General features: G+C 42.1%; 1 protein-coding gene across 3 annotated transcripts in view; it reads left to right on the forward strand.

Annotated features, from left to right (window-relative positions):
• BEND7 (BEN domain containing 7) overlaps positions 1-22,979 on the forward strand; it is a 46,521-nt gene extending 23,542 nt beyond the window's left edge. For 2 of the 3 annotated variants that reach the window (XM_005526045.3, XM_014255211.2), the window contains 4 exons: positions 3,149-3,374; positions 8,262-8,381; positions 16,314-16,364; positions 21,043-22,979. In XM_005526045.3, the coding sequence (XP_005526102.2) occupies positions 3,149-3,374; positions 8,262-8,381; positions 16,314-16,364; positions 21,043-21,104 (459 nt within the window). In that variant the 3' untranslated portion in view covers positions 21,105-22,979. The remainder of the gene's footprint in view (positions 1-3,148; positions 3,375-8,261; positions 8,382-16,313; positions 16,365-21,042) is intronic. The other variant, XM_014255209.2, reaches the window with a different exon arrangement.
• Positions 22,980-25,655: the final 2,676 nt, after the last annotated feature.

A 25,655-nucleotide genomic window follows, 5' to 3' on the forward strand; every position in this document is an offset into this window, starting at 1 on the left:
AAAACATTTGAGTTCTGAAAACAGATATATTTAATAAAATGTGAAAATAAAATGTGACTTTAAATATTTTGTGAAGGCTTAAGAAAGTCACTTCTTTGAGAATGAATGGCAACATTATCTTTTTCTACTTTTTTTTAAGCATAAAACACACATCTCTGGTGTGGTCACAACCAGCATGTCTGTATGCCTGAAAAAACCTGAAAGATTTTACAAAACACCATGTATGAATGTTCCCTTGAGAATATTCCACAGGTTGTCTGTGGTGTGTGCTGTGTCATACATCACCACTGCTGCCACTGCAATTTTGCCAACATTTATTGAACTTTAAGAAGAATACAAATTTAATGGGTATAAAATCGGGGCTGCCAAAACTAGTGCAATTAGTTCAGACCTGCTGAGATGAAATACTGCTACTTAGAGAGGTGGAAAATGTCTTTGTGAGACAAGCCCTTAATCTGGCCTGTGGATCAGAGAATATGATTAAAACTCTTTAGTTGAACTTGTGTTTGTTTTACAGTTGTAATATTTCATTTATAACCTAATCACTTTTAATCTACATATACAACCTACTAAAATATCTAGGACTAAATCTAATTCACTGGCTGTTAATTTTAGCACAGCAAATGCCTTTAGCATTCAGGTCTTCTTTATTTTGTTGTTCACAAATAGTTTACTCTCCAGGTCCTTTTGCCATAATCATTATCTATTAATAAGTGCTTTTTCTTTGAGAAATCACATTCAAAGTGATCATGAAGTTCAAATGGTTACTGATTATCTTTGAAGAATAGTTAACTACTAAAGAAAAGCAAGAATAAATCATAGTTTTGCCTTTAACTGTTTTACTGATAAACGAATTGATCACTATATTAAGAATAAAACAGTCAAAACTAAAATAATACAGAATCCTCCACACTGTTACAATGGTAAGGTTTGAAATATATTTTACAGCTGTATTGTAGGGTGGTTGGTGCACCTGCCAAAGTGTAAGGCAGGTGTCCTAAGGTAAGACCAGGGAAGAGGGAAACCACCCACAGAAGAGAAAATGCTCACTTGATTTTTCAGTACAAATACAGAAGATAATAGCAGGGCCTCGTGATCCTTCTGCCTTTTTGGGTTCTAAGTAAGAGGTGTCATAAAAGGTACCACAGGAACAACTGGCTTTTCGTGAGGGTACCAGCAATAGTGTGGCCAGCAGGACCAAGGCAGTGACTGTCCTGTACTCAGCACTGGTGAGGCCTCACCTCAAATCCTAGCATCAGTTTTGGGCTCCTCACAACAGAGACACATATTTAAAACATATGTAAATGTTGCACTTGGGACATGGTTTAGTGATGGGTTAGTGTCTGGACTTAATGATCTTTAGGGCTTTTTCCAACCTAAACTTCTATGGTTCTATAGTTCCTCTGCCCTGAGTGTCTGTATCATTGAGGTCATCTTGGATGGCTATCAAAAGACCAAAGGAACAGAACAGGGCAGGTATCCTTCATCACCATGTCAACTGAATTGTGGTTTTTGATTTACATGAAGTAGAATTTTTCCCAGGTTGTGAACTTGGCCTGCATTTATTTACTCTTGAAAGTCTTTTCTGTCACCAGAAGTTTAGAAGTAACGTATTAAAAATGCACCTACATTTGAATATTGCCAAATGTCAGTAACTGACTGTTTTGCTGGATCCAGTATTTTGAAAGTTCTTGAGGTAAAAAAATCAAATTTTCATCCAGAAAAAGCTGAGGAACTACATGCTTCTTAGAATTTTGTTGTTATTGCTATCTGCATATTTTAAGATTCTTCATCCTGGCATCCCAAAGCATTGTAATCTTCAGTTTTATCACACACTACACATCCATATCCCATGACAGTACATGCTTTGGAAATATTCTCCTTGCTGCAACACTCTTCATACTGATTTTTAGAAATCCATGGGAAAAGAATTACACAGCTAAATTGTTCTGAGACTGGCAGCCCTTTCTTCTGTCTAGACTCAAGATGTTCACAGGTGATATGATGGGAGATGGCATTTGCTCTTGCTCTGTAAACTCTGAAAATGCATCATCATTGCTGAATGTATTTCATGTAGGGGAAAAAAAGGGCAAGTTCTTAGGAGTAAGGCTGCAATGTTGGCTTATTTCTTCACGTCATGATCACTGATTCTTTCACCTCCTTGCCAACTTCTAAACAATATTTTCAGAATTTTAGTTTATTCACAATGTGTCTTTATTCTAGATATATAAATATGCCATGAAGAAATCTTCCTATAAGCATTGTATGGTACTCAGAGAAGAAAATTCTGCAAATGCTGTTCATGTAATTTCTGATATGTACAGACAGGGGCAGCAAAAAGACTCTTGGTAAGGGGACTTCCTCAAAGGCCTTTGTCTATTTTGGCCTTCAGTGTACTTGAGAGAAGACTCTTGTGAAATATAAGCAGGTTTTCTTTTCTCTTCTCCTCCATTTCACCTTCTGGCAGTCACTTAAATCCCTGTGATTCAGTGTTGCAGATTTTTGTACTGAAATAAGCTGTCTGTCTAACATCATCCTCTCTAAACGTGCGTTTTGGGACTATGAGAAGGAGGGACAAATGGATGCTCAGCAAGTGCTGGCTCCAGGGGCAGCCTTGAATTCATCATCTGCTTATACTCATATGGGCCATATCTTTACTGGAATCCCTCTTGGGAAGCCACGTGGAATGGGCCAGTATCCCTGCATTTGTGCTTCTTGGAAGTGCCTGCCCCACAGCATGCTCGTTCACAGCATTTGGCAGTGAAACAAGTCCATTAAACGGTTAGATAAATGCCCAAAAAGCATCACTTAGGAGCGCTGCACTGGGATGATCCTGTGCTTTGTCGTTATTGCCCAACATTGAAAGGTATCTCTTGTCTTTTTGTTAGCTGTATGCCTAGAAATTATGTCAGTAATTGTTAACTTTTACAGATGTTAGACAATGAGTGTGATTGTTTGATTTGCCTTTTAAGGTGCTTATTCACTGATGGAGTTTGATTTCAATGAATTAGGCTGCTGTGGTCCTGAATAGCTTGGTAGAGATTCATGGTTTGATGAAGTGATTGTAAAGTCTCACCAGATGCATGATTGAAGTAACATAATGTCCTTGAATGCTTGTTTAATTAAAACATTTGTATTCTTTTGGTAGCCAGAAGTGCAACTTGCAGAAGGCTTTGACGTCTTCATGCCGAAATCTCAGCTGGACTCAATACTATCAAACTATACTCGCTCAGGAAGTCTGCTCTTTAGGAAGCTGGTCTGTGCATTTTTTGATGACAAGACTTTGGCTAACTCTTTACCAAATGGCAAAAGAAAAAGAGGGCTCAATGACAACCGGAAAGGACTAGACCAAAATATTGTGGGTGCAATAAAAGGTATGTTTTCTGCTTTCTTTCATATGTGTAATTAGAACTCTCAGCTAAGGAGAGTATAAGGGGATTAGAATTTCTGACGTGTGTTAGGTCTATTAAAATATGCAGTCTTATTTTTATTCCCTTTCATTCACTTGTTAAAAATAGCTTCTATGGGGACAGCTTGTGTTAATTTTAAGCCAGTGATCCTGGTTTCTGAAGTCAGGCTCTAAGGTTAGAAACTCAGTGTTCATGTAAGATAATTATTTTTTTCCCCCAGATATCAGAGATGCAAAGAAATCTTGAAAACCTAATGATAGTGTAACTGATAACTTTCAATCAAAGTTCTGAATCCTGCACTGTATTTGACTGTGTCTGCTCTGTAAATTTTTCAATAGTTGGTGGCTGGATTGGGGAGAGATGGAGGAAGATAATACTGGCATGAGATGAGTTTGATGCTCATAAGTACAGTGGTCCTCCTCTTGGGGAACCAAATTTCTTGGTGTAAGCACCTTTTGCTGGGTGATTTTTCATAGCAATCACTGCTCTCTAGCTTCCAGAAGAATACATGTACCTTCAAACTCTGTGATGACAGTATATAAAGAGCTGGTATTAAGCCAGAGATTCTGAACAGGATTCTGTTTCAAAATCTGATATTGTAGGGACAATATCCACATTACCAAAAGACTGGCCAGAATTAAGCTCTAAGAGTAATGCTGTGACTTGTTCTCAGGTACAGATTGCTAACTTAGGAGACATAGGGCAATAAGAAGAGCTTCTGTGAGTGCATTGGCAGCAAAAGGAGGCAGGATAATCTTCTGCAGTCACCTCTGTGCCAACTTTTGGACCCCTCTACCCATGAAAGAAAGGCATTGACAAATTGGCTGGAGTCCAGTACAGGGACCACCAAGGCTTATGACTTCACCACTTTCCTGCTTCAGTACCAAATGAGGAGAGTCTGAGAGAACTGGAGAGAAAATTATTCAGGAGAAGCCTTACTGCTATTCACAACTACCTAATGGGATGATACGGAGAAGTGGAGTCAGACTCTTCCCAAAGGCAAAAGAAGCACTGAACATGTGGAAAATTGCTAAGGAGAAGCACTTTTGGCATAAGGGTGGTTGAGCAGCGCAGTAGGGGCTCAGAGAGGCTGAAGGATCTCCATCCCTGCAAATATTCAAAATGTGACTGGTCACAGGCCAGAGTATTATGATCTAGTTGACCATGCTTTGAGCAGCAGGCTGGGCAAGCAGGCCTTCAGAGGACCCTCTCAAGTGTGCACATCTGCCACAAAGTGTATGTTGTGCTTATGCCATAGCAGCTGACACAGTTACACTTGTATTTATGTTTAAATCACAAACAGTTCTGTACTTTCTTGTCTTGAGCTCAGTAATCTGCAAAAATCTGAGTCTGAATTCTCTCTATCTGTATCTCATTGTTCCTTAAAAGCTTTAATAAATAAGTAAATGAAAGAGAGAGGAGTTCAAAATTACTTCCAAAAAACCCACTCTAATTTGAACAGCACTTGATAAAATAAATGTTTTACAGTAAATGCAACAGCACTATTAAAATAGCAGCTGGTACCCACTGCAGAAAGCAATGTTTCTCAGTAGCTAAGATTGTATTAGTGGAGCAGATTCTGAGGCTTGGCTTAACCTCTTCCCTTGAGTTTAAAAGAAGAAAGGAGGGACTTGTAGTTCCAACAGAAACATTTAATCTCTGATGGTACTACTAGGTACCACTGCCATAACAGTGACCTTTATTGGCACTTAGAGTATTGCCCAAATGCTAGTGCCTGATCCCTGAGAGGGAAGCCTGTCCCTAAAAGCTGTGATGGAATAAGATGCCAAGGTCTGACGTCCTGTGGATCTTCACTCAGTCTGGCTCCAATAGCACCCTTCTTCCCTCCAAGGAGCTGTGCTTATCAGACACTGAGGTTTCATTTATTCCAAGAAATAACTGAGCCAGTATGAAATCTCTACAAGAACAACATCATGTTGTTTGCATTATTATCATTAGGACATTACTCTACCACGTGCCCAGATATCCTTTAGTGGCACTTTTAGTCCTTTTCCATGACAGAAGTACAAAAGGCTACATTCATGACAAAGATGGGTAGAGAATTTAAAGGAGGGACTGTTTGCTTGAAAATCACTCTTCCTGTCTGAAAACATTTTCATTGCTGTCCTTACAAGTAATTTAATGCTTCTGCAACAGAATGATGAGCCAGGGATTCACTCATTTGACTTTGGGTATTCAGTGGCACTTGTTTTATCAGTTGCAGTGTTTCTCCTGGGCAATCAGCTTCTCTTGTGAGTCTTTCACTCAGAATTGGGAAAAAAAAAAAGGTGAAAAAAAATAAAACTAGTCAGAAGCAGTTATTTTTCCTTTGTGTTGTTGACTAGAAATTCGGCCAGTGAAATCCTTCCCTGCAAAAATCAATGAGCTGTGTTCAGATATAAGTGTGATGTGTCCCTCAGGGATCCATAGTGGGACCAGTACAATTTAATATTTTCAGCAATGACACAGGCACTGGTTTCTAGGGCACCCTCTGCAGGTTTGCAGATGACACCAGGCTGAGTGGTATGGTTGGTTGACAAGAGGGAAGAGATGCCATCCAGGACCTTGCAGGCTGAAGGAGTGAGTCCATGTGAACCTCCTGATGTTCGACAAGACCAAGTGCAAGGTCCTGGATCTGGGTCAGGGCAATCTCCGATATCAGTATAGACTGGTGGATGAAGGGATTGAGAACAGCCCTGCAGAGAATGACTTGGGGTACTGATAGACAAAAACTTAGATATGAGCCAACAATGTCATAGCTCAGAAGGTCAGCTGTGTCCCAGGTGCTATCACAAGAACTGTGGGCATGATTCTGTGCCTCTGCTCCACTGTGATGAGACCCCACCTACAGCTCTGCATCCAGCTCTGGGGTCTCCAGCACAGGAAAGACATGGACCTACTGTAGCAATTCCAGAGACCACCAGGATGGTCAGAGGGCTGGAACACCTCTGCTATGAGGACAGGCTGAGAGATTGATGTGGTTCAGCCTGAAGAAGAGAAAGCTCTAAGGAGACCTTATTGTGGTCTTTTAATATATAAAAGGGGCTTGTAAGAAAGATGAGAATGAATATTTTACCAGAACCTGTAGTGACAGGACAAGGGGGCAGTAGCTTTAAATTGAAAGAGGGTACATTTAGTTGGACATTAGAAAGCCTTTTTTTTTTTATGGTGATGGTGGTGAGACATTGGAACAGTTTGCCCAGAGAAGCTGTAGGTGCTCCATCCCTGAAAGTGTTTAAGATCAGCTTGGACAAGATGTTGAGCAATATGATGAAGTGCAAGATGTCCCTACTCATGGCAGTGGGGTTGGACTAGATGATCTCTAAAGTCTCCTTTAAGTTCAAACTAGTCTATGTTTCTATGACAGAGGGTTTGTCAATACCTTACAGCTTGGGTGGACTAGAATGGGCAGGTCCCAATTCTCCTGCTTCCTTGCTGTTGCATTCCCATTCCTTTTTGCTCACACTGTTATTTCTCTGACCACACGTTGAGCAGTTGCCTGTTTTAAGTAAACAGGAGTCGCAAGTCATTGATCAGGTTCCTGTTGTGTCAGCTACCTTATGGATTCAGAAGGGAAAGATTATTTCTACCTACACAAAGTTGATGTTTGTTGGCAAGTCAAACACTGTGAATGTGTACGGATGTATTGACTTCTGTGGGCAGCCCTCAGAGTTGGTCTGATGTCCTTGTAGATCAGACTGCACAGGAAAGTGTTGCTGATGTCTGCCTTGACATGGTTTTGTGAACTTTTAACATGGAAAGAGTTTGGGGCAGAGGGGAGATTGCCTTTGGTTCCCTTGTACTTAGCAGGTAGTGCTGCTTCAAAAGTGTGTGTATAAAAATACTGAAATTGTCATTGTTTTGTTATACATTTCCTGATCCCATTTGTGTGATATTTATTCTCAAGGATTACAAATCCCTTGAGCTGGGACCAGCTTTCTCTCTTTGTTTGCCAGTCATAATTGGACATTGGGCTCTGAGACCTCTGACCAAGTTTACAATAGCAATACTATCAGCAAGAATATTTTTTCTATTTCTGCACTTGTTTATTTTTTGCTCACCTCTCAGCTGCATGATGAAAATCAATTGCATCAGTTTCACTCCATTTATAATTCCGTATTTTTGGTATAACACTGTTAGGTTTGTTGTAAATATGGATTTAAAGATAATGTTGACCCTCTCTGTACCTTTTTTACAAAATACAAAATTGGACCTGTAGGATATTTCTTTTCTTCTCTGTAATGGTGCTGCACTCTTTTTTTTTTTTTTTTTTTATTTATTTTATTTTTTCTTTTATTTTCCCCTTTCTTTAGTAGGTGTATACAAATTCTATTCCATCTGGTTTGGCAGTATAAAAACTCTGGAGATTTCCACAGTGGTAGGACTTTACTCTTTCATCACTTTGCCTGCAGCCTTAGGAATCTGACCAAGAGGCCACCAAATGACCAGATCTTCAGCTCTCTACCTGTACCATATGGAAAGCAGCATTTACAAGTGCCTGCCACATCTGAGACTCTGTTCTAAGTACACTGTTATTTTTCTGTGATAATTTTGTGTGAAATTCATGCAGACATCAGGTGTAGAACATTTCACTGGGACAGGCTTTTATACATAGTATATAAATATATACATAATGATGTCATTCCTGTGATATTTATGCAGCCAAGTCACTTCTGAATTACGAACTTGTGAAATGCTGAGTTGGACTTTATTCTCACAATCCTACATTTAGCAACTAAAATTCTTTTTGATAATTGAATAATTTCATATATTTTGATTAAAATCCTCTCCCATCTCCTTTTCTCCATTTTTGGTGGCACGTTTCAAAAAGGTGGTATCTTTTTATTTCAGTCTTTACAGAAAAATACTGCACTGCTAACCATGTGGATAAACTTCCTGGTCCTAGGGACTGGGTCCAGATTCTTCAGGATCAAATTAAACTTGCAAGAAGACGATTAAAAAGAGGCTCAGGTATGTATAAAAACATGAGGAACAACATGTGAGTGTAAGATTAAAAGCTTAGAGCCTTTGTATCCACAGAAGTATTTTTCCTGTTGACTGTAGAGTTATACTTGTTCATTCTATGAAAATTAGAACTCCAACACTTTAGTAGGTTTCTGTGGGTTTGGAATGGTGGTAAGTTTAGGAGCTGTCTCTACAGACAAGTTATGTTTGAGTCTTTCTCAAATGTTATCTCCTTTCCTTTAGCATCCAAACTCTTCTTTCCAGAAATTAGATGATCCATCCAGGGTTGCAGGTAGAAGTTTTTTAATTCTGTTATTTAGTCTGACAAGCCACTCACTGTTAAGACATAACCCAGCTGACCTTTCCCTCTAAACTGTATGTGTCTGAAAGAATAGATGAGTCTTCTCACATTCCTTGTGAAAGAATCAGCAAAAGAACCCCAAAAGAAAACCCAGCCACTCACCCTGGTTGTGCCAGCAAGGCTCTGCAATACGTGGGAGGCAGCTTGCCAGCAGTGACAGGTAATCTAGGTAGGGTTTTGCAGCAAAGCTGCTCAGCTTGGGCTGGGATAACCTGGATGCTTGGGACCAGCCTGCAGCAAGCTCAGTGCTGAGCTCTCCCCCTGACAGCGTGCGGCTCCTGAGCCCTCAGCTCCAGCCATGAACATGCAGGAACTGGAAATCTCCAGTAGGATTCTTGGGAAAGCAATGCTGCTGATTAAGAGACATGCAACTACCTTATAAACCGTAACTAGTCTCCTTCCCATCTTCATCCCTCCAGTTCTACAAGGGGCTTTCTCCATACGAGACTTCACTTCTCTTTCTCATCCTGCAGTTTTCTTAAGGCTCTCTCAGGGCTGCGTTTCTTGCCTGTCTCTTCCTGGGCATATCTGACACTGTTGTCTGAGGCACTTCACTTGTGCCACCTCCTTAACACAGTCTTACTGTGTTTAGCTGCCTGCCTTTTCCCCTCTTCCCTTCTGCCCATCACCACGATTAAGTGCCTGTTAGCATCCATGGGATGGGAAACCTGATGGCTCCGCAGGGGATGCTCACCCCGTGGTCCCTGGTGGTGAGCAAGACCGCAGGAAATGTCCTCTCCATCTCCCTGTCTCATAGAGCCAACCTTTTCCATCCAAAGCCACATCTCTGAAACACACACTTAGGCTGGCATCTGAAATCATTCTCCACAACGTTATTAATGCCAGGAGGGAAAAGCATAAGACGGAGGAAAATGAGAAACACCCAGAGACAGAAATAACACAGGGGGAGGACAAAAGTACAGATTATTCAGTAGCATAAGCTTCCCAGGGTAGAGAAACAAACCAGCACTGGCCTGAAAAAGGGTTTCTTGTGTGTTGGGGGGAGGGAGGACAGAGGGATACAAGATAATCTTGTTAAAGGCAGTGTCAGATTACTGATGTTGTACAACAGGATTGCTTTCTGCCCCTTCCAAGGCTGCCTTTCAGCCTCCCCAGGACAGGAGGGTGGAAGTGGGATGTCAGACTACAATAAGGTGAAGGGGGCAGTGCAGGATGTGGGGAGCAGAGGGTCCTTGGGTTGTCTGCAAAAGATCCCTGAGGAAGGAGGATTGACCTAATTTTGTTTTGATTTTTATTTTCTTTCATCCTTTTTTATTTGCTTTTCTTCTTGCCTCTGCAGGATATTAATTAAAATGACAATGACATTCAGCTTTTGCTTTTCAAATTGGGCCACCTCTGTCTCTGGTCCTTGCTCAGGATGGGAGAATCTAAGCAGAGGATATTGTGTCTAAGCTAGTAAGACTATGAAGGAAAATAAGTGAAGCTGGGTAGTGTGCTAGAATCAGATAGGCTCCCCTGTCTGTGCTGCAGAGGGAAGGTAACTTGTTCACCTGTATGTGGATGCATAGTGAGCAGCAGTGTACCTAGCAGCCCCTCAAGTTTATTTGTTGAAAAAAAAAACTGCACAGTACCTAGACTGGTAGAAAAGCTCTTTTTTTATGCTGTTTACTGGCCAATCCCTGAAGTGCCCCAGTTTCTCTCTAATGTGGCCACAGGCAGACATGCTGTTTTCAGTGTGTCAGGAGTGACTGAACACACACACCACTGTGGCCACTTGCACCTTTCCAGCCACTGCCATCTCCTCTGGTGGCTATAGCTAACCCAGCCTGACCTTGCACTGAAGCAAAGAAGTTTCCCAGGCCTTTGTGACAGCAAAACAGTAGATGGGAGCAGACAGCTGGTTGCAGTAACCATCCTCATGTTGTTTAAATAAGGTTTGTTGGTACTTTTATGCTACAATTGTGAGCTCCTGATGTGAGGCATCTAGAGATGACCACACAACAGATTTGTCTCCATTCTACTCCTGTATTTTGTGTCCAGCATTGGCTGTTAGCCTGGGGAGGTCTGTAAGACTGAGGGAAGGATGCTGTGGTGTTGGTAGAATAGTCTCTCAGCCCTCAGCAGCTTTATCCTGATACAGAACTGGTGATGTGGAATTATGCACGAATTCTCTATTCATTGTGCAGCCATACCAAAATTATGTGTAATTTACAGAGACCAAAACAGGAGGGGAGGGCAAACAAGGAGGGAGAAGCTCTTCCAGGACTTAATGTTGTAAACCATGGCTTTTAAGTATTTTAAAACTTGCAGCCACTGGGATGTGGGATTCATTGCTGTTCTGGCTGAGCTCTTGAGCTCTTCCAGTCTGCCTGTGGCCAGTGGAGCAGAAGCAGAGCAAGTGTCCATTGTCCATACTCCCAGGTCATTCTCTTTTTGGAGTTTTGTCTCCACTTGCTCACTGGAACATGCCAGCTGATCTTCTGGGGACAGACTAAGGGGCCCAAAGAACAAATCTGAGCCAGCATTAATCTAACTTCACCCAGGACTTTCTGAACTAATGTGTCTCCCTGGTGCTTGATCTCATTATTTATCTACAGTTCCTGGTTTGTCGTAATGCACAGGCTTTATATGGAGAAAGCTTAAGAAGATCCATTTATTTCAGAGGTCACATGACAACTTTTTAGTCAGCACTGTGTTGGGCTAAATTTTAACAGCAGAAGTATTTAAGAGAGAAGGGACAGGCTTTTCATCCTGCTTGCCTTCCCCTGAGCCATTCAGTACATCCTCTGATGAGTTTTTAATTTCAAAGCAGACAGCAACACACTGCATTCATGAGCAGCCCTCTCCACTTTATCCTGTGAAACATTATTTCAGTCTGAAAACATAAATCCTGCTCTATCTTTCAATTACAGTAATAATTTCAGAGAATTCTATCAAATGACCGGGTGGATCTGCTTTTTGTAGCCCCTTCTATAGGGTGTACTCCCATGAGTGTTTCCAAATTAAATGAAATTATGATCACTAGATCATAGATGCTGCCCAGCTTCAACCTTGTTTACCAAGTTTGGCTCATGTCCTAGAATTAGGGACTGAAAAAGCTCCTTATTTTAAAAGCTAATCAAAAAAGACACTTTAAAATTCTGCTTTCTAGAAAATCGTTCCCCCGTGTAGATTTTGAAAGGTTGTTATCCTAAGCCAAATAAAAATTAATTTACATTCTGAATCAATGACAATATTTTTCATAGCTGGAAATATTCTATTTTTTAATTTATTTCTTTTTCTTCAGCTTTTTCTTAGTTCTTTTAGATTATTGCCTGAGATCTGAGACTTGGGTAGGGTTTTTTTATTTGTTAGATCTGAGAATAAAGCTGCCGCTGCCATTAAATTTTTATTTGCCTTGTTCAGTCTTTTCAAAATTTCACAAGTTAGCTGTCACAAAGGGGAGAAGAGACTGCGAGGTTAATGTTACAAACAGATGTTATAATTAAAATTAAAGAGTATGATAATATTCTTCAGCCTTGACTGCTGCCCATATCATGCCAACAGCACAGCATAGTGGAGCACAGCTTCATGAAGCCAGATCTGTCTTTTTCCAGAAGAGAAGATGAACTGATTTGGTGGACAGGATGGGATGCAAAGTTGCCCTGGAAGGGAAGAAGTCAAAGGAAATGCATGTGCATAGGTTTCCCCTCTTAAAGCAGCATGAATTACAATGCAAATTGCCTCGTAATTTATGGTGCTGGGCTTGCCCCAGCGTGGTCTCTTCACCCTGCGAAAGAGAACACGAGCAGGTGTCTGGTGGCCTTGCCAGTGGCAGCACAGAGGGAGACAGTCAGCCATTATCACAGAGATCTTAAAACGGGTAAAATCAGAGGGAGCTGACTGGCTGTTCCTGTCACCTCTGTGCAGGCACTGCATTCAAGCCTTTTGATTACTAAACTCTCCATCCATTAATAAGCAGCAGGTCAGGGTTCACACATCTCCCACAGTAAGTTCTTCCTCCCTTTTTATGTTTTGAAGAGCCCATGAGCCATTATTCCATAGCAGCTGTCCATGGGAAAGCTGATGCTGTGGAGGTAATATAGAATAACAATAATACGTAAATTATGACATGGTGAGATTCCTGGGGCTGTCCTGTGCAGGGCCAGGCGTTGGACTTGGATGATCCTTATGGGTCCCTTCCAACTCAGGATATCCTATGATTCTGTTCTAACACTGCCTCAGTACATGGGCTAGGAGCTGTTCATGCCAAGTGATTACTTTGTATGTAACCCAGAATGCAGGAACCTTTGGATTGCCTAACTCCTTAAAGGAAAATACAGCAGTTTTGGAAAACATGCTGAAAATGTTCAGGCAAGATTAATTTAAATAAATTGTGTGCTATGATGCTTCATCATTGAATTGTTGTTTAAAATTAACATTACTTTGTTGCAGTGTAAAATAGTGGGGAAGAAGGAAAAAAACAGTTTTTCTCTTCTCCCATGTCCTTGTTCAAATTACTGCTTCCATTGTTTTGCATGAGGTTTTTTTCTTCTTTCTGTTTTTCTTCAGCTTTTTGATTCCCTGGTTTGTGCTTTTGACACAATATCTACATACTGCAAGAGATTGGTTTGATTTTTGCTTAGCAATACATACAAGGCCAGGAAGGATGTAGGATGAAGTCCAGAATGTGGTACGGTGTGTTTGTTGCCAGTGTTTTAGATAAAAAACAGCAGTAATTAAATAGTAACTGTTGTATTCAACTTCCCAGCCCTGAGCACATGTGTACTTCTGTCCAAGGAGGAAAGCAGCAAATGTACACTTAACAGACAGACATGTACCTCAGAAGCTACACAATTTTGGGGGGAATCTGAGGAAATGACTACCAGGATTATTTTGCAAGAACTGCTGCACTCTAAGCAAAGGACAGCGAAGAGGCTCTGAGTTCCCACAGTGGGCTCTCTTCCTGCTTGCCTTGTCTTGCAAGCTGGCTCAAGACAGTAAGGTTTGGCTGGCAGTCAAATAAAGCTGTGGGTGTGGTTGTCAAAAGCAAACCTTCCTTCCTTCTTGGAATGACATGTAAGAGACTGGTGGTTTATATCCATGTTAGGAGGTCAAGATGTTTGCCATTTCTCTGTGTTGTACTTCACCTGGAGCTGCAGTTACACATCCAGTTTCATAAAACAAATCCTGGCAGCTGCTGAGAAGAGTGAGTAGCTCTCTGGGCATCTGCTGCACTCCCACTCCCTTTCTGGTGCCAGCACAGGCATTCCTGTGGCCATGTTGTCAGTTTTTAACTGGATCTGATCTTTTGTGACTGTATAAACCTTTGTGCTGGCATGAGGAATGAGGCTGGAACAATTGGTGGAGAGCTGAACTTCATCTATCAGTCTTCTGCCAGATTAAAATGGCCAGGCAACTTCTGGTTCTGCCGAGGGGAAGACTCAAGTCCTTATCTTCTCCAAGTTCCTCATTTCCATTTGTTTCTTTCTGTATTACTGCCTTCCTCTGGTGTAACAAGAGCAGTTAGACAGAAAGATGACCACATCTCTGGAGTTACTTCAGGAATTGCTGCAGAGATTGTTAGAAAAGCTGTCACTACAGTGGGCAGCCCATTGACACCACCCCTGATATTCATAGAGGGAAGGCTCTCCAGTCCATTGCCAGCACTCAGACTTGGCTTCCCCCATTTTCATAGCTTGGGTCCCTTCTACCCAAAGGGTCAGATGCAGCTGTGTCCCTTGAATGCTGAGTTGTTGTGCCACAGAATCACCTGGTGCAGGTAGCTCTTCACAGCACTGCTAGAAATTGGCCTCAGAGTGACACTTAGGATTTTTTCAGCTGTGTATATCCCATTGGCTGAGTCTCAGCTTCTCATTGCACTGTGCTGTCTCTACCCTTGCACACCCAGGCCTTCCAGCACTGACAGTCTGGTCCACATTCAAACTACCCTAGGTGTCCCTTCCAAAATTCAAGCTTTTCACAGTGAGCTGCACCAGGCACTGAATTTGTTTCTGCTCAGGATGCCACCTTCTCACAGAAAGCAGAAAAAGGTATCAATTCCAGGCACCGAGTCACTTGCAATGCTGTGCCATGAATTTATCAGTGCTCTGCATTTAAACCTTCTGTGGGAGGAAAGCTGCCTGATACTAGGGTTTTAGTTTGTTTATGTTTTCTTTGGCTCAGTTAATTTTGTAGAACTGAGCTAAAAACTAACCTGGCATCCAGGCATGTGAGAGAGATAGCAGTCTCTTGGTCCAGGGATGGATTAGGAGCTGGATTAGACATTATCATCATGAGGGCAACTCAACATCCTCGTGTGCAGAGCCATGATAAAGATGTTCGGGACAGTTAGCTTAGTTTCAAATGGGAGGTGAACTTAGTGCATCTGCAGCCTTGGTTTTGGTCCATATGGATATTATGCAGTGAATGGATGTGAGCAGATATATGTCCACCACACTGACCTTGTACAATGTAGTTCGTAGGACAAGGGGTGATCATTAAACTACAACACAGTTGATTTAGATTAGATATAAGGAAGAATTTTTTAAAATGAGGGTGATGAAACACTGGCACAGGCTGCTCAGAGGTGCTGGATGCTCCATCCCTGGAATTATTCAAGGTCAGAGCTCTGGGCAACCTGATCTAGTTGAAGCTCTCTCCCTGCTGATATAAGGTCCCTTCCAACCCAAACTACTCTGTGATTCAGTGGCAATGGGCTTGTCCTGAATGACCACACCTCATTTGCTGAAGTGCCCTCAAAAATCTCATTGTGCTTCAAAGGCCTTAAATCTCATGCTGCAGTGCCAAAATACAAAGGTAATAGGATTTTGAGTAGGGCTTGTGTAGGTTAGGCATGTATTTCCTGTTACACACCTTTGACTTACTCAGGGTTCACATGCACGTCCCAGGTACTGCAGCCTAACGAGTCCCTGCACATCTGCTGAGTGAAACCAGCTATGTCTGTGCATTCCCTTGGCCTCTGGCAAACACAAAATGAACAAATTAGGCTTTTAGCCTCCCTTCACCTTGGGCCAAATTAAGTCAAATGCTTTTGCATAAGATATGGGTTGAAAGTAGTGTGTGTATATACATGTTAATTGCCAGTGTGGTCACATGCTTTTTTAATTACACCGGGCACCCTCCTGCATCTTTGAAGACACTTTGCCCTAGTAAATCTGTCCCCTCCAAAATGAGTTTGCCTGTGGTCATGGGAAATTTGGGTGCAGAAAAGGGAGTGTTCCTTTCCCTGCAGACATCAGATGACTGTCAGAGGGTGGAGTTCTAGCCTGCAAGGCTCTTTCTCTACGGACCACTGGGGACTTTTCTTATGACTTTATCAATTTATGATCACACTCCTTTTATCATACAGATATTCTGAAACCTTAAAAAGAGCAAGTGTTACTCCATCCCATTGCTGGCACAATTGCTTCTTAATACCCAACTCCCTCTTCCAAGTTTGCATTTTTATTATATGAACTTTTCCTCCAAGCCGTGAGTTTTTAACTGAGTACTTGCAAATTGCAGCTGAGGAAAGTAGATAGAAAATGCAAAATCACTTCACAGTCTGTAGCTTTTTAATCGCATTCCCATATTCAGTAAAAGTAATGAGATTTCTTGTTTATATTTGTAATCAGCAGAGGCAACTGACTGTGATGAGAAGCCGGACATTTCTCTACTACAAACAGGTAAAATGCATTAAAATTTTTATCAGTCTCCCATATGTGTTTTTGTTTATTTATGGCACAGAAGCACTTTTCAATAATTCTGACTTGCCATGTACAGCTGGGTAATTGCACACAGGACTCTGCCATCTAAAGTTTTGAATGGTCTGTGTTAAAAAACAAATGCATCAGAATCTTACAATTTTCCCCTCAATTTCATATTCATACAACCTCAAGGTCTATGGGAGCAGCTAAGCTAATAAGGCCTGTAAGTTACACTTCTTATGCCAGATAGGGACTTGTGCTCATCCCTGATATTTTTGGGAGTATTTTTTATCTCTTAGCAGAGTTATTGGTAGGAACAAACACAATAATTTGTAGTGTCACGTCTGTTGAGTTGTTGGAGGTATTAGCCATAATATCTTGGACTCGCAGAAGGATTCCAGACATATTTACATGCTAGTTAACTGTTAGTTTACTTATTCTTGAAGTGCAGCCTGCCTTTAAAGCTTGACAATTGCTGTACAGCAGCTTGGCTGTGCAGCTGAGTAGACTGGGAAATAACATTTTTCCACACTGTTAAATTTGGTGTTGAAATCATCAGTCTCACCAGACTAAGAAAGAAATTTGAAGCACCCTCACATTAAGAGTTGGTCCTTCAGTAGGTGCCATGATGGTAGGAGTTGAGCTCTCATCCTCTGAAAATCCAGTGGGGTCAGAGTCTGAGGAGATGGTCATTTCCCTGCATTTCATAGTCTATAATGTGACTGAGACACTGCTTCTTATCCCCAGAGGAGAGAGGATCTTGGACACACAAATAAGGTCATTGATTATAGTGCGGTTTTGTGTTACTTCACTTAACAACAAAGGGTAGTTGGAGATCAGCAATGGAATCCATTGCTGGAAGAGCAGGACAGGGCTGGTACTGGGTTTCTGAGCACATCACACGGTACCTGACAGCTGTGGGGAGGACAGGAGACTACTGGTGACCATCCCAGCATCTGTCTCCTGTGCCAGGACTCCCTAATCTCTCTTGCGTAAGGGCTGGAGAGGGAGCTTTCACACCCCGCTGCTGTGTGCTGGAGCAGCAGCTGCCAGCCGTGGAGCGCTGTCGGAGCACGTGCAGTTACTAAGGAATAGGACCAGCGGAGCAGTTGGGAGGACAAGCAGCTATAGTCTGGTTCTGGCGTAGACCCAGGAGGGGCTGGGAGCACGCACTGCCTGGGAGCTGCCGTCCTACTTTCCTGGCCAGATGCTGAATAATATTTCTGGGTATGGCTCTGATGAAAGATGCAGGAAGCTCTGCATTGAAAGGTCCCTACCAAGCGACATCCTGTTGGTTTCTTTTATCAGGGAGGGAAGCAATTCCGCTGCGAGAGGACCCTAATAAAGGTTGTTAATGCGATGTGGCGTTATCTTTTCATTGCTCCGGTAATCGCATTAAGGAGCAGAATTAACAGTTTGCTGTACGTTTCTTAGAGCGGATTCTGTAGTCGCTACTTGGGTTGTACATCAGGGAGGGAAATGAATGTGCTGAGATGGTTGTGGTAGAGAAGGTGATTCCCTTTCCACTCCACTGCAGATCACCCTTGCGGTCTGCTTGCTTGTACACCTTTGAGCATCCATGCATGCAGCTTTTGAGCTCAAGTGCTTGTGTGTGATGTGTACTGCTCCACACTACCTGTGGAAGGATGCCTAAATAAACCACACTGCAGTTTGCATGGGGTGGAGGTGATGCTCACAGGCTATGAGCCAAGAATTTGACTCACACCCATTATTATGTATGCCAGTGCCTCTTTATAGGACATATCTGTGTAAGATCATACTGTTGGAAGCAGATTATTTAAAGTGATACACAGACAATATAATGACAGTAATTATGAGACAGAGACAAAATATAGATGCTTTCTATCAAGGATTGTAGAAAAAGAGGTGGAATATTATTTTTACAGGGGTCTTTTCCTGTTTTAGTATAGCTGGTTTTACAAAGGGGTGTTTGACAGGTTCTTTAAAGAGAGTCTGCATGCAATTTATTCAGCTGTCTTCTCTGTTTAGCTTGAAAAATCTTTGGGGAAAAGTCTCTCTGGCTGTGTGTTTGTGCAGTGCCTCATGCGATGGGCCTTGGTTGCAGATGACAGCTAATATCAGATAAATCGTGGCCTCGGGTATTAGGAAAAATTTCTTTCCCAAAAGTATTGTCAAGCACTGGGACAGGCTGTTCAGAGAAGTGGTGGATTTAGCAGTGCAGGATCTTAAGTATCTTTTCCAACCTAAATGATCTTGTAATTCTGTGGTTAACCTGCTGCTTTGGTATAATAAAACCAGAGTTAATTGTGTTGCTTGAAGGGATCTTGCAGAAGACTGGATGGGGAGAAAAGATGGGGTGTGGGAGCTATCTGTGAATCTGTTGTTCTCTTGATCTTCAATAACTGAACAAACTGTGAAGTAAAAGCGCCCAGGGAGAATTATTTGAATCAGTGATAAGCACTGGTGCCAAAAAACTTGAATGCCTTTAATCTGCCTTTCCAGCTATGTCAGTCCTGCCTCTGACACTGATGACATTATGAACAAGATCTGGGCATATGTGGACTAGTGATGCTGAAATGTCTCAGTCTGTATGATTTTGGATTATAGCGTCTGGCTGACACTTCATTTGGGACGCCTCATTCAGAGGTGTGGTTGCTCTCAACTCTCTCTATCATTGGTGGGAAGAGAGCTGCTTCCAGAGGGAAGGCCAGGTCAGCTGCAGTTGCATTTGAAGGTGTCTCTTCTTTGGTGCCAGCAGGACCAGGGTCCGAGTGCCCACAGACGAGTCTGAACCAGCTCCCTTTGTACCCACAAAGTAGCAAAGTCCTGGGATTTGAGGAAAGCAGGGGGTGCTTTGTTTTCAGAAATCTCTTTTGGAACTCAAAAGTCTGGTTAAAAAAAATTAAGCTGGTACATCCTCATAAAGCTAAGGAAGACATTTTCCCCAATTATATTTTAGCACTCCTCAGCAGAAATGATGCTCCTGTGGTAAAATCACCCTCTACACTAAGAGGGCCTTGGCTTTAAAGGCTGTTGATTGAAGGGTGTTTAAAGTAAATTGGAAGAACTGTGGCAGTTAAACTTGCTGGGAACTTTGGTTCATTGGCAGATAAATCTCAAGAAAATACTAGAAGGATTGTCCCCAACAAATGTTATCAAAGCTCAGGTCTTTGAGAGTTCCAGCTTTTGCACCTACCTAAAGCTGCAGGCTGTGTCCAGACCTGAGCTCAGACAGATCAGACAGCTCCAGGGGTAATTATCGTGGGCTCAGTGGAAAGGCTGATTAGTTTCTTGGTGATACAGGATACCTGGAGGGTGTGAGATAGATCTTTATCAGGATGAGGATGTGGCAGCTTTTAGAGTCTTTCTGTGTAAGTTGGTATCGTGAAAATGCTCATCTTATTTCAGTGTACAATTTATGCAAAACGTTGGGATTTTGTGCTTTAGAAGTAAAACAAAAGGAAGGCATAACCCATAAGTTCTGCATGTGAGAACAAGTGTAAGCCAGCTGCAATACCCTTTTCTTGAATCCTCATCTTGTAAATTTGATTGGAAAGATGTAGGCAGGTATAGGTATAGGCAGATGTAGAACCATGAGGTAGCATTCCTTACTCCTGCTTTGGACCACAGCCATGCTGAGAATTTGTGTCATTTCTCCACACTGGGGTTAATTTCAAGATGAGAAAGAATTTTGATCTCCCTAACGGAAGCTGAAACACTAACATCCCAATCCTCAGGTCTGGGGGTGATACAGCTTTGTGAAAAGATGAGAGCAATCTCTTGGTAAAGAAACGGATGATAAGAAAACAGCAACAATCCAATTCTATATAGGTTGTCTCCTTTTCTCTTGAAATACAATATCAAGAAAATGAAACTTGGGGGAAAAAAAAAGAAAAACCTTTTCCAAAACCTTAAATATAAATCCTTTATTGTAATATAAATCTTTATCTTTTCAATGTGTGATTGTATGAATCTTCCCTTTTCATTGGGGTGTATTTGCCTCTCAGGCTGATTGATGTCTGTCTTCTCTTTGCCCTGTGTTCTTAGCGCTCTCGTTGTAATTCTTCTGTCCATCTTTTCATTGTTCTGTTTAGAAAAAGCACATTCTTAAAGTGCTTTAAAAAAGATGGGATATAATCATACAGTGCACCTTTCATAGGTGTATGTGTATATATATATATATATATATAAAATTTATTTTTTTTTTCTCCTATGTGCGCCTAGACTGCTGTGGACTGGTGGGGGTTTTTACCAAATAAGATCCCAAAGTATATACTCAAGGTTTAAAATTCATGGGGTGCTTTTTTCACTTCTTCAGAACCGAAACTTCAAAGGGGTGAGCATTGCAGTGCAGTTTGTGCTGAAGACTAATGGAGCGCTTTACATCTGAAGTGGGCTGCACTGTATGTTGTGTGAAAAACTTGTCTGGCAGATTTTGTATTCAAAAAAATCTATTTAATTTGCTTTTCTTTAGTCAATTGAGCTCTACTCTAAATGGAATTCAGCAGCACTGCCTGTGTGCACACTCGCAGTTCAGCCCCATCACTAATTAAAGTTAAAACTCAAATACATAATTTCCATCATTCTAAAATACTAAATTTTTTGTCGCAAATTACTGATATCTTAAAATCTTACATTTTTTTAACTGATTCCTTCAAACTCTTTCTCCCTTCAGGTAACCTTTTCGACACCACAACAGACCATCTGATAGATGCAAACCCAGATTTTTCAGTTTGAATTTCACATCCTGCATCAGTGTTCTTAGCAGATAGAAACATCCTCTCCTTTGAGTAATGTTCCTGCAAGCTCAGCACGAGAACTTCAGTGTACCACAAGACTTGGGCATCCATACAGTTTTTCTTACAAGTCTATGTTTCTTTTTTATGCATTTTCCATGTAACCTCAAGTAATGAAACCACCAGATCACTTCACTGTTCTTCATCTTAATTAAAGATGATTTCCCTCCCCATCCAATGTATTACTGAATTAGTGGGGTATCCACTCTGAGGTCATTCTCTTGCCTGTATTTCTCCTCCATGATTGTATTTTTCCATGTTTGTATGCTTGCCAGCAGTGTTTGATCTTAAACCACGCAGAAATTGTGACTCTTCCTGTCCCCAGGGACCAGGGTGGCCTCTCTCTCCACCATGAACCCTGGGGGGCTTAATGAGCATCTGACTTGGTGAAGCTCTTTGCTTCTGCAGACCCACTTTCCTTTCCTGGCTGCTGTGGTACCAATGACCAGTCACACACAGCTGATTAAAAAGTTCTTACTGGGTTTAGGAGGAAATAAAGTAGGATTTCTCCCAGCAGTGCCCAGGTTTCTAATTACAGCAAGGAGAAGCTGTTCCTCAAACAGTTTCCCCTACGTGGTCCTAGTGCGATGGCTCTTGAGCATCTTTGTAGTGCAGGTTACTGGAGGTGGTCATTTTCCCCTCAATGTTGCCCCCAGTTTGCTCTACCACATCAATCTCAAAATGAATTAATTTCCTGTTTTCTGAGAAGAGGGTCTGCTCACTGTGATTTTGCAGCCACTGTCCTTGGCAACAATACTCACCTATTTAAAAAAAAAAAGTCACCTTTCAACTGGCACTGTATTGATATCTCAGCAGTTAAGACAAGTGAATCAATCAAGAAATTGCACTACCCTCTTAGACACTGAAAGGGTTGGTCATTTTGGGTCAGGACTAAGGTAAAACCATATGCGGCCCTCCCTGCGAACCTTCATTTCTGCACCTTTCATCAGCACTGAATTCACTTTAGAAATGTTGCAAAGAAATCTGGAAGGTCTTACCTGCAACACCTACTGATCACCAGGCAGTTTGAGCACGTTTCCTGCAATTCTAGGAAGAGCTTGCTAGAGCCTTTGCCATCATGTTTCCTTTCCCTGTGTGTACCTTAGGTACTTTTTTTTTTTTTGGAAACTATTTGGCCTGTGAGTGTCTCAACAGAAGTGCTATTACAGAGTGGGATGGTTTTCAAAATATTCAACCTTTTTTTAACAATCCTAAAACCTGTTTCTTGGGTGTCACAGAATACCCACAAATAACACTGAAGCCAACATGAACAGTTTGTTCCCTTGGCACCTGAGAAAACAGGCTCCCAGCTGTTCCCCGCCCACTTTCCATGGACTTCTAGGAATGACCATGTTCTCTCTGAAACTGTGGAATAGATTGAATGTGCACTGCAAACCTTAAATTTTGAGTCTTTCCTTCCTTCATGGCTTGGAGTTGCCTGCATTGGGCAGGGGGCACCAGTCCGTTGTGTTGTAACCCTTCAGCAATGAAATCAACGTTTTGTAAATTTGGAAGATTGCATTTGTGTTTACTTACTGTGACTACTGTTCAGACTTTCTTCAGAAATCTTTTTATAGGGTTTATTAGAGAGAAGAAAAAAAATCATTCCATATTTAGGTAAAAATGTCTCAATCTTCTGTATATATGTTTTATTAATATGTAAATATTTAGATATTTTTAAATTACTATGTTCTTAATAAAGCGACAAGGGACTAGTTGTGAAATGGTGTATAACATTGTGTCGTGTTACCGATCTCTGGGAAATCCTCTTTGTCAGTTCAGAAAAGAAAACCTACAATAAATAACTTTAATTGCATGTGTGTTCCTGTGTTCTATGCTGGATTCCCGTATTTTAGAGGAATTACTATGCCACCAGTGGACTACACGTAAGAAAACCCTGAAAGCTACCACCATGATACTATTTTTCCAGCTGGCTCAGCCAGAAACCACACTGCCTTGCCAATCAGAACAACATCTATATCCAATCACGTAATAACTCTTGAGTATTAAGTACTGATATGCTTGAAGTCTGATTTTAATTGAATTAGGTGCCTTTATAATCTGCACTTAAAAGGTTAAGCTCTGCTTCTATGGAAACAACACACAGGAAGGACAAACCAATACTCATAGGTTGGAGTAGCTGCAAAGATACATGCTCGGTAATTCATGATCACACCCTCATCAAATGTTTAGCCTTAAAAAATACTTCCTGTGAAAACACGTTCCTGGTAATCTTCCATCAGTTCCAAGGAGCCAGTGAAGCAAAGTGAAGCAGCAGCTCACCACACCTTTTTGGCCTTTATACAAGGAGCACTAAGGAGACACTGCTGGTAAAAATTCCCAGTGAGAGCTTCCTTCACATTTCAGTGGCAGCCCAGATCGGCTGAAGCCTGGTGCACATCCTGTATCGGTGATGTGACAGGAGCCAGTGCACGCCATCCCCTCTGGGGGTGCTGGAAGAGCATCTTGGTCACAGAATGGTTTAGGTTAGAAGGGACCTTTAAAGCTCCAACCCCTGCCATGGGCAGGAGCATCTTGCACAAGATGAGGTTGGCCAAAGCCCCGTCCAAACTGGTCTTGAACACTCCAGGGATAGAGCATCCACAAGCAGCTTCCTTGGGCAACCTGTTACAGAGCCTCATTGTAAACCAACCTCAATGTAAAATTGTTTTTCTTAATATCTAATGTAAATCTAAGGTTCTCTTAGTTCAAAACTGCTGCCTCTCATCCTGTCCCTACAGGCTTTAGTAATAAGTCCCTCTCTATCTTTCTAACAAGCCCCCTTTCAGTACTGAAATGCCACTCCTTTTCTCTGGGTTGAGCCCCCCCCAGAGCTCCCTCAGCTGCTCCTCAGACTTGTGCTCCAAAACCACCCCCAACTCTGTTGCCCTTCTCTGGACACACTCCATCACCTCAATGTCTTTATTGTAGTAGGGAACTCAAAAGTGTTCCCACGATTCAAGGTGTGTGCCAAGTTCAGGGGGACAATCACTGTCTTGGTCCTACTGGTCACAGTGTTGCTGATACAGGCCAGGATGTTAAAGCTTGGCTTTGTCTCACTTGCATTTTTAAAAACAGGGATCAGGTTGATACACTGTGGCTTGTAACATTCAAGTGGAACACCTTAAATTGTGTTTAAGGTACAATTATGACCAAGAAATGTCCCTGTGTGCTGCGATCTGCACAGTGCTGAATCTCAACTGTGCTGCAGAGCCACCAGCACGTGCTGCTGCCAGGCTGCAGGTTCACCTGTTGAAACAGCTTTGGGATGGAGCAAGTGACACTGCCAGCACCCACACCTGAGCTCCAGCCATGCTCCTGCCTCCTTGCTGGCCCAGTCCACCAGTGCGTCCCTCTGTCCTGTGTACAGGAGACTGGAGATTAATACTTTGGGTGAAAAAAATCCTTCTGAAGCTGAAAAGGAAAAAGGATATCCTCCTGGTAACATGAAAGGAAACTGGAGCCTAGGCTTTATAAAAAATGCATTAATTGTGAGACAAGAAGAAAGTCATCTCAAGTGCCTGTGACATGTTGGTTTAGAAACGGCTGGCTGAGTCTTTCAGGGGAAACACACTGTCACATCAGAGTGGTTTGGGGATGGGTGGTCCTGATGCAGCCACCCCTCCTCTAGAGAAACCTTCTCCCCAAAAAGCCTACCCTCTGCTGGGGCATCACTGGGAAGGGAATTTCTCCTTCGCTGGGGAAGGGAGGGTGCATGGTGCTAGGAAAAAACCCATGGGGCCACATCAGCCTAGAGAAACAGACATCACCAGCATTGTGCAAGACTTTGCAAAAATAACCCCATTGTGCATATTCTTCCCCAAATCCAAAGCAGCACAATGACTTGTAGGAGGTGCTGAGATATCTGTTCTCCTTCCACTGGCTCTCCCACTGCTTGAACATCCCCATGGCTGGGATGGGGTGAGCACCTTCACTCCTTCCTGCCACGCTGTCATCACAGAGAGGCATGAGAGGGGGTTGTACAAGTAGGTCAAGTATGATTTCTCATCCTCTGACTGCTAATAAAAGCCACCGATGTGAAACCTGTAACATTACGTGTATAAATAATTTAGCTCCAGTGTGTAAACATCAATTTTAAAAAAACTGAAATAATTCCATCAGCTTTTTCTCTACCCTCCATGCATATGCTGTTACACCCAGGTGATAACAAGGGCAAAAACCAGTTAATTTTGGGGGAATTTGGAAATGGGAGGAACACACGCCTTGTGTTTCAGCACTGCCTCCTTCCTCCACCTAGATCCTCAGAGGTGTAGAGGAATCCAACATAACTTCATGTTAAAGTGCTTACCAAGCCACAGTTGCCCCTGAAGCTACCAACAAGCATGGGATGAAGAGCTTCATCCACCTCTGCCCAGCAAAAGCCATCACAGGTGAGAGTACCATGGTGGCCTTTGGCTCCTGCTGGAGCCTGGCCACAGGGCCAGCTTCGGGTGGCAACCATCACCATGGGCAGAGATGTCCCCTGGCCACG

Source organism: Pseudopodoces humilis, chromosome 5, assembly GCF_049639895.1.
Source record: "Pseudopodoces humilis isolate 2021_Gansu_Grassland_sample_001 chromosome 5, ASM4963989v1, whole genome shotgun sequence".
Taxonomy (NCBI): Eukaryota; Metazoa; Chordata; class Aves; order Passeriformes; family Paridae; genus Pseudopodoces; species Pseudopodoces humilis.